Below are 9,416 nucleotides of genomic sequence, written 5' to 3'. Positions count from 1 at the left end.
ATGTCCAACTGACCTCACAGCCCCATCCCATCCTACCATGTGGGAGATTAGTCTGCTGAGTGCCCCATGCTGGCGGTGGGGTTATGGTATGGGCAGGTATAAGCTACGGACAACAAACACAATTGCATTTTATCTATGGCAATTTGAATGCACAGAAATACCGTGATGAGATCCTGAGGCCCATTGTCATGCCATTTGGAGGCAGGTAGCCTTGTGGTTAGAGCGTTGGACTTGTAACTGAAAGGTTGCAAGATCGAACTCCCGAGCTGACAAGTAACAAATCTGTTGTTCTGCCCCTGAACAAGGCAGTTAACCCACTGTTCCTAGGTTGTAAATAAAGGTAAAACTATATATATATAAAAAATTCATCCTCTGCCATCACATGTTTCAGCATGATAATGCATGGCCCCATGTTGCAAGGATCTGTGCACAATTCCTGGAAGCTGAAAATGTCCCAGTTCTTCCATGGCCTGAATGCTCAACATACATGTCACCCATTGAGCATGTTTGGGTTGCTCTGGATCGATGTGTATGACAGCATGTTCCAGTTCCCGCTAATATCCAGAAACTTCACACAGCCATTGAAGAGGAGTGGGACAACATGCCACAATTAACAGCCTTATCAACTTTATGCGAAGGAAATTGTTGCGCTGCATGAGGCAAATAAATTGTCACACCAGATACTGACTGGTTTTCTGATCCACTCCCCTACTTGTTTTTTTTAGGTATCTGTGACCAACAGATGCATATCTGTATTCCCAGTCATGTGAAAGCCATAGATTAAGGCCTAATGAATGTATTTCAATTGACTGATTTTCTTATGTGAACTGTAACTCAGTAAAATCTTTGAAATTGTTGCAATTATATATTTTTTGTTCAGTATACTTTACTCGCACTGGCAGATGGCATTTTGTTTATCTGGAGTGGTAATGAGAACTCTCCACCAGAAGGCAGCACTGTCCACACTTACTGCAAGGTAGTGGTTTGCATTGACACCTCTGCCTCAACACATGCAAAACAATTGTTTTTGGAAAATCTATAAGGGAAGAGAAGTTCACTACCAGGCTAATGTAATATGATTCCCATGCAATGACCAATTAAAATGGGAACATACACTGAGTATACCAAACATTAGGAACACCCTCAATTCTTCGAGGCATGCTGGCCCATGTTCACGCCAATACTTCCCACAATTGTATCAAGTTGACTGGATGTCTTATGGTTGGTGGACCATTCTTGATACACATGTGAAACTGTTTAGCGTGAAAAATCGAATAAAATCAAAGTTTATTTGTCACGTGCGCCGAATACAACAGGTGTTGGGGTGAGATCTTGCGTGGAGCCCCAGATTGAGGGAGATTAGTGGTCTTGTATGTCTTTCATTTCCTAATAATTTCTCCCACAGTTGATTTCTTCAAACCAAGCTGCTTACCTATTGCAGATTCAGTTTTCCCAGCCTGGTGCAGGTCTACAATTTTGTTTCTGGTGTCCTTTGACAGCTCTTTGGTCTTTGCCATAGTGGAGTTTGGAGTGTGACTGTTTGAGGTTGTGGACAGGTGTCTTTTATACTGATAACAAGTTCAAACAGGTGCCATTAATACAGGTAACGAGTGGAGGACAAGGGAGGCTCTTAAAGAAGAAGTTACAGGTCTGTGAGAGCCAGAAATCTTGCTTGTTTGTAGGTGACCAAAAACTTATTTTCCACCATAATTTGCAAATAAATTCATTAAAAATCCTACAATGTGATTTTCTGGATTCTTTTTTTCATTTTGTCTGTCATAGTTGAAGTGTACCTATGATGAAAATTACAGACCTCTCTCATCTTTTTAAGTGGGAGAACTTGCACAATTGGTGGCTGACTAAATACTTTTTTGCCCCACTGTACATGTAGGTATGGTTAAAACCCAGCAGCGTTGCAGTTCTTGACACAAACCGGTGTGTCTGGTATTTCAATGTTTTGTTTAGCCCATTCTCCCTCTGAATGGCACACATACCCAATCCATGCCTCAATTGTCTCAAGACTTAAAAATCGTTCTTTAACCCTCTAGAATCTAAGCCCTGTCTAAGCTGGAGGAGGGAGAAGGGTTCTAAAGCAAACATTTTGGAATTGTTTTAAGATGGTCATTCCAAAGATGATTTAACTGTTTGATTTAGTATTTTAAGAACCCTGTCAAAAATATATATTAAAAAACTTAATGGATTATATATTGAATTTGGCAATACTGGTATTAACCAATAGAAACGTATTGAATAACAGATTCCCTACATGGAACAATTAAAACATTATCTGAAGGAAGTTGGTTCTGAAGTGTCTGTCCTATATCTGGGAGATATAAGACAGATCAAGAAACGATTTGTATTTCTTTATTTACATGTATTTATCCCCTTATTTTAGGCACTAAACTATCTCCATAAATACCTCCATTCAGTCTGTCATGGAAGGGGCAGGTGTACATCTCTTTGGGAGACACTAAGGATAGTCTAACTGGTGTAGCTGAACAATATGCTGTTACATGTTCTTTAGGTCATTACAGTTGTAGTGGCAGATTTGATATATAAACATTTCTATGCTTACATCATAGAATTACATCTTAGAACTCTAATTAATTCATTGTAAGTACTTGAATATGATCTTTGTGGCTTAAATGGGATATAGTATAACCTATGCTTATACCGCTTACAAAACGGTATACCTTATAACATACCTTTTGTAATTGTGTACATGCATGGCTTTAAGTTGTCTGGCAGAGGGTGCTTTTAGCAACAAAATACAGTTCCTCGACAAGTCATTCCAACTTGATTACTTTCCGTGTTTTTCCAAGCCTCGGGGCCATGCTTGTGTCCCAAATGGCACCCTATTCACTACTTTTGACTGGGGCCCATAGGGCTCTGGACAAAGGTAGTGCACTGCATAGGTAATAGGATGCAATTTGGGACTCCACCAGTGACATACTTGGCTGCTCCCGAGTGGCTCAAACATAATGTCCATCTAAATGAACATGTACGATGCTTGGCATACTGACACAATTTGATTATCATCTGGATCAATAGTGCAGCAACACTTGTGCATAACTGGGAGTGTTGGAGTCATCTCGGATTACACATAATTGGAATTCAAAGCTCGTTTCCACTTCATAGGTGTCAAAGTGTCAAATGGAAGTAGAACAGAATGTCTTCGGAGGTGTTTGGATTATTTGAAAAATAACTTCAATGTTTAGATTTTGGAATTTAATTCTGTTTTAAATTTACGCCCCACAAAACTATGTCGTTTACATTGATAACTCAATCACGGTCATTTCAAGTGTAACATATCTTCAGGCTCATCATTGCAACCAGTTTGCCACTGGGTTATGCTGACGGGTCCATATACTTTTTAAAAATCACTCAAATAATTCTGTACAGATATTGAAAGACAGTCTTGAATTTACCATAAAAATATTTATTGACAATAATGTTATTTCTTGACACAAGCAAGAGAATGCACGCCCTGAATAGCACTTCTACGGTCCACATTTTTAAAACGGCTACAAGTCACATGTATGACGAAAGGAACATCAATGGAACACATTCAACTGATTAAAAGCAAATGTGGTGTCTGATCAATACTTGATCAACAGCTTATAAAATGCTTATTATTGACTATGCTGATCGTTGACATACATTGTAGTGTTTCCTTTCCTCAAACTAAAAGGTTAGTTCATAGCTCAACAAATACTGTCAAATAACGCCTTTTATAGCCTCTCGCAATCATTCTTCAAGAACTTCTCAACCAGCTTTTAACAAACCACAACCGGAGTATTTCCAGAGCACTGGCCAAATGAAGATTTCATTTCAGAAATGCATATTAAAACACAAAATAAATAGAAAAAAAAGAAAGAAAATAAACATTATGATTACAGTCACAATCCAAAACCATTCACAGCCAGTCCAATCATCGCATGTCCATTTGACGAAAATGCAGATAACTGCCCAGATAATATAGATGACGAGTGCCGTGTCAACACAGAGAAGAGAACCTGCAGTAGGGAGGGGTGTAGTGAAAGATTGGGCGACCGGTTTAAGCATTTCAATGTTAGTCTACACCTGTTGTTTACGAAGCATGTGATAAATACCATTTCATCTCATCCGTCTTTGTTTGCACTTCCCCTGTGTCCAAAGGAAGTTTCTTATGAGCCTGTCCCTCTCTCTCTCTCTATCCAAACCAGGACACTGTTGTTAGCACATTGCTAGTGGCCTCCAATGGTCTCTATGCTGCTGCACCACACAGATGAGCCCTGAGCAGGGATAGGAGAGGAGAGGGATAGGCAGGTCATCACAGAACACAGAACAGTGGTCTCCAAGGCTGTACATCTTCTCTCTCTGCTCTGCTCTCCATAAGCCCAGCCTCTGAGTCTTTATCTCCACGGTACACACATGCCGACCTGGAGCCTCTCGGCTGCGCTGGCACCGTGGGCCTGGGGGGAGGCGAGGGCAAATGAGGGGGGACGAGGGCGGTGGTGGGTGAGTGATAAAGGGGGGTGAGGGAACGGCGAGGAGGGGGCGCTTCAATGGTACAGGTCCAGACGTCCTAATTGGATCCGGTAATGGCTGGTCGATGGCAAAGGAGGAGGGTTGTTAAAACCAGTACAGGTCCTTCCCTTTCTTGTGATGCTGGAGGCCTGGGGATGTAGAAAAAAAAAGAAAGAAGATACAATGGAGGAAAACAATGAGAACGAGGCACAATGGTTGTCATGGCTGCTCCTGCTCTTTAATCCAAACAGCTTCCATTTTTTTTTTAAAAGGCTATTGATGATGTGTTTTCTCTGACACTCATTTTCTGTTTATGCCATACAACAGCAGCAGAGAAACATACAGTAGGACAGCTCACAAATGTGACCTAAAAGTGACAAATGTAGCTGAAAGAAATAAACTGCTGAGGTGGCTTGGAGGACCAGGTTTAATGTAGAGGTGTAGTGTACCGAGTCTGAAGACTAAGGTGTGGGTGGGTGTTAATCGCCAAATTGGACTCTGGTTAGAGAGTGAGGTGGACAAAACTACAACAGTTTATTATTGGCACTAAACCGTCCCAGCACAGAGGGCAAAACACACTGATAGAGAACTGGTAAAAGTATGTTTTTTTTTTTGTTGGTCAATAACGCATACTGGTGGATTCTCGGGTGGCTGCCACACCAAATAAATGTTTGGTGTGCTCGGCAGCCATCGTTATACGGTCAGGTGACAGGTCGTCTGGTGGGAAACTGACATTTAATAGTGTTACATGATTGATCAGCTTACATTGTAGAATTCGGAAACAATCGCACAATGACAACTGAAATGACTAAGCCGTGTTGACAGATGATATTGAAAAGTCCATTTCATTGGGGTTGCGGGTTCACATTCATCTGTATTATAATACTTTCTGTGGGCTCAAAAAGCAGCTTTCCAATGTTAATGTCAGTGGTCAAAAGCCTGTCGAGCGTTTGAGGTTCATGGTGTTAACCGATATTGCAAATTTATGGGACTGTGGACACGCAGGTGGCTGTGGCTGTGGCTGCAGCAGAGAGGACTGCTATTGAAAAGCTGCAGGTGGCTGTTGTTGTGGTTGTGCTTGTTGTGGTTGCGGTAGGCTCCGCTGAAGTAGAGAAGCGACTCCATACCTGCGTCCATGTTGAGGGCCATCTCTCCGGGGGGCAGCAGGCCCGGCCAGGGCGCGGTGGGGTCCAGCTTGGTGACGTCATAGGGGTGGTGCACGGGGAGGGAGCCCAGGTGGTGGGGCCGCACGGTGGGCATAAGCAAGGGGCTGTAGGGGTGGTGGGGCTCCAGGCCACCAGGAGTGTAGAGTTCGTGGAGGGGCCTGGAGGGCCCGTAGGCCTGGCTCGGGGTGTAGCCCCACCCCTCTGATGGGTGGAGGTGCGAGTGGGGGTGACTGTGAGGATGGGCGTGAGGGTGCGGAATGCCCGGGCGGAGTCCGGAAGCGTAGGGGTCCATGGAATAGGTGGGCATTCCGGGTTCGCAGTGGGAGCGACTTTGGGGGGAGGAGTAGTTGCTGTCCCAGAAGGAGGGGGGGAAGCTTCGGCGACTACTGGGTGAAGGGGTATCTGAGAGAGAGAGAGAGAGGGAGGGGGGGGGGGGTTAGGCATATGTCACAGACAGTTGTGTTACTGTATGGCATGATTTACAGACACATATGGAATAGCCCATGAGAGATGGATGCAAATCATGAAAACAACATTAGGTCATATGGTTTTTACACATATGTACATACAGCACACAGTCCTACCAACAGTAGTCTCCTGCAGGCCACAGAAAGAAATACCAGAGAATCTTAGAGAGAGAGAGGGAGAGAGAGAGAAACAAATAGACAGACCGAGTCTGACACCAAGACTGCTAACAAAATGGCGACATGGACTGAGTTGACCTTGTATTTTTATACTGACTCTACACACTCACACACACTGACGCTCCAACACACACCCACTCACTTAATTTGCTCACACACACACATAACATGCACACATATTTATACTGACTCTACACACACACACACACATTCACATACAATCATCATATACTGTATATCCTGATGCCCAGTCATCTTACCCCTATACATATCAACCTATATCACTCCAGTATCCCTGTAAATTGGTATTGGAACAGACCCTGTATATACAGTAGCTTACTTCTCATGTTCTTATTTGTATTTGTTGTGCGTTTTTCTTCTACCTTGGTATTTTTAGTACCACATTGATATTGATGACTGTGTTGTCGGGTTTAGAGCTGGCAAGAAAGGCATTTCACTGTACTTGTTTGTGCACGGGACATTAAAACTTGAAGCAGAGAGAGATACAGACACTCACTGACACAGAGAGGAAGAGAACCTTGGCCCTGTGTCCTGCCCCCCCCCCCCAGCCCCCTTACTTACCCCCTCCTCTGGACCTGTACACGAACCCCCCCCCCCCCAACACACCCCCCACCTGTTGTTTCTTCTGCACCACTCCGTTCGCCCGAAGCAGAATGTCAGTGGGACAGTTTTAGGCTTTTAGACGTTACTTTTTATATTTAGAATTACTCTGAAAAAAGACACCGTCGTGCGGCAGTGCACGCAGCAGCCCCAATCAAACCAGTTGTGTGATAAATCAGCAGCGGCCATTGTGGGGCCGCCCGGAGCCATTTGAAGGCGATATGCCGGCCCGCGGGGTTCAACGCTTACGGCCGCGTATAAACATAGTATCTGTTGTCAGGCAGGAAGACGTCCAACGAGAGAGGGAGAGGGAGGATCTAAGTCCTACATGGAAATCGGGAGGACAGGCAGAGCACAACTCGAGTTTGGGTGACTACTTTGGCGAATGTAATAGTGGTACCGTTGATCGAGAGAAAGTTGAAACCATTTGTAAAAAAAAAAAAAGCTGTAGAATACAATTCATGTGAAGACATTGGTTGACGCTGTCTGCACCTGTTGGTGATTGTCGAGAAAACGTCCACTGATTGTTAATAACCCATTCATCTGAGTAATGTCAGTCTCTTTTGTGTAAAACAATCTCTTTACTTGGTTCTCTCTATAATATCAGTTTCATTTATGACATACTGCCTACCATTGGGTCATTTCTTGGCCCAAATCCTGAACTTTGTTGATCTTACCTGTATCTGCATTAATATTCTTCTGAAAAATCATCAAACTACACTTAACTGCCCAAAAACACACTTAACTGAGAGAATGAAGCATGTCACACTTGTCTAATAATATCCCTGACCCTTGACCCTCAAGCCTTCCTAACCTCTGACCCCATTAGGGCAGAGGACAACAAGCACCACTAAACAAGCACCCTTCTGTCCATTTCTTTGCCCTTTTGGTTTGCCATTTTATATCTACACACACACACACACGCTACCTGTGCCCAGGTCCGATGCCCTCCTCTTGCCCTCTCCCTCCATGTAGGAGCTGAGTGCCCTGGAGAAGTGTTCGTCTACCACACTGCTGATGTCCCCTTGGTAGTACGTGAAGAGGACACAACGAGACGTCAGGTACTCAGCCTCGGGCACTTCCTGTTTCTCCTTATGGCACTCCTCTGGTCGAGTGGCACGGGGATATGAGGATGAGGAAGAGGCGGAGGAGGAAGAGCCAGGGCCCGTGCTGGTGCCCGCCGATACCCCCTCCGGACACCTTGTCATCTCCGCGCTCTCCATCATGAAGTCTCTGCGGCGAGGAGAGGGGCTCCTCAGACCAATGGGTGCCTGAAGGGGGGGAGGAAGGGGGGCAGGGTGGGGTCAATGGACAGTTGTTAGAAGGGAGAGATCTGGAAGACCAAGTCTATTGTGACATAAGACGTGTGTGTGTGTGTGTGTGTGTGTGTGTGTGTGTGTGTGTGTGTGTGTGTGTGTGTGTGTGTGTGTGTGTGTGTGTGTGTGTGTGTGTGTGTGTGCACGTGTGTGTGCACGTGTGTGTGTGTGTGCATTGACAAATAGTCTTGTGGTCATGACACTGTTTTCTCCACAACTATTCAAACGAAATCAGTATGTGCCAATTGGTAAGCCCTCTGTCATACAAATGCCGACAACATTCATCCACTGCTTATGGGTCTGATAAACTACCAACATTAGACAACAAAAAAATTTGAGATCCATAGCATTGATCATGGAAAATTTAGAAACAGAGAAGTGCAGGTTTTGGAAACATTTTTTGGAGACATTTGGTTTCTTACAGACCTCGTTGATAATCTGCCCATAGATCCAACATTTTGTGTAGGTAAAACAATCAAATAGGTTACTTTTTTACGCAAATAAACTTATTCTCGGAAAACAAAGTTTCTCTCGCGCGTTTAATTAGTTAATTCGAAAATATTTGACAGCGCCTCCTTACCTGGAAGCTGTTGATGAACGCGGGGGCGGCTGGAGCGTACGGTGCGTAATGTCCATAGGCTGGGTACATAACATCCAAACAACTCATGGTAATGACACGGTGTCCTCTCAGGCCAGGGAAGGGAAGTGTCGCACTGTCATATGGAAACCAACGTTGTAAGAGAGCGACAACATTCCGCTACCAGCAGCAGCAAGGCAACTAGAGAAGGCGCTCGGTCAGTGGCAATGCGCAGCAGGCAGCACGAGGCTCGACATCACTCCAGAGAGCGCTCTCTGCTACGCTGCGCAACAGCAGCTGCGCTCTCAGATTGTGGTGAGAGAGGTTTATAAAAAAAAAAACACACACAAGAGTGTCCTGTAGCTTGTCCAATAGCTTCCCGCTAAAATAAATGCTCTGATTTGTAATATTACATAAGCCTAAGCTGTTTAGTAAAGAGCACGAAAATATATTACGATTTCTTTCTATTAAGATAAGAATTGTAGGCTATTAAGAAATGTAGCCAATGATAATTTGTGAGTAATCGGTTCATGATTGTAAAATAAATCTATTATTATCGAATGACCTATTGTCCATGCACGTT

General features: G+C 44.1%; 1 protein-coding gene across 1 annotated transcript; it reads right to left on the bottom strand.

Annotated features, from left to right (window-relative positions):
• Nucleotides 1-3,418: 3,418 nt before the first annotated feature.
• Nucleotides 3,419-9,144, bottom strand: LOC110505279 (transcription cofactor vestigial-like protein 2). The gene is made up of 4 exons (XM_036962946.1): nt 8,837-9,144; nt 7,869-8,211; nt 5,637-6,077; nt 3,419-4,658 (listed from the first exon to the last, which is right to left on the bottom strand). Exons 1-4 carry the CDS (start codon nt 8,921-8,923, stop codon nt 4,615-4,617), a joined length of 915 nt encoding a protein of 304 aa, XP_036818841.1. The 5' UTR covers nt 8,924-9,144; the 3' UTR covers nt 3,419-4,614.
• Between the last annotated feature and the right edge of the window lie 272 nt (nt 9,145-9,416).

Source organism: Oncorhynchus mykiss, chromosome 25, assembly GCF_013265735.2.
Source record: "Oncorhynchus mykiss isolate Arlee chromosome 25, USDA_OmykA_1.1, whole genome shotgun sequence".
NCBI lineage: Eukaryota > Metazoa > Chordata > Actinopteri > Salmoniformes > Salmonidae > Oncorhynchus > Oncorhynchus mykiss.
The sequence above is the reverse complement of the archived record's forward strand: the minus strand, read 5'-3'. Positions and strand labels throughout refer to the sequence as shown.

Coding starts and splice junctions, on each gene's coding strand:
- LOC110505279 (XM_036962946.1), bottom strand. CDS start 8,923: ATGAGTTGTTTGGATGTTATGTACCCAGCCTATGGACATTACGCACCG. Junction 8,212..8,836: donor CGTTCATCAACAGCTTCCAG/GTAAGGAGGCGC, acceptor CCCCCCCTTCAG/GCACCCATTGGTCTGAGGAG. Junction 6,078..7,868: donor GGCATCGGACCTGGGCACAG/GTAGCGTGTGTG, acceptor TCTCTCTCTCAG/ATACCCCTTCACCCAGTAGT.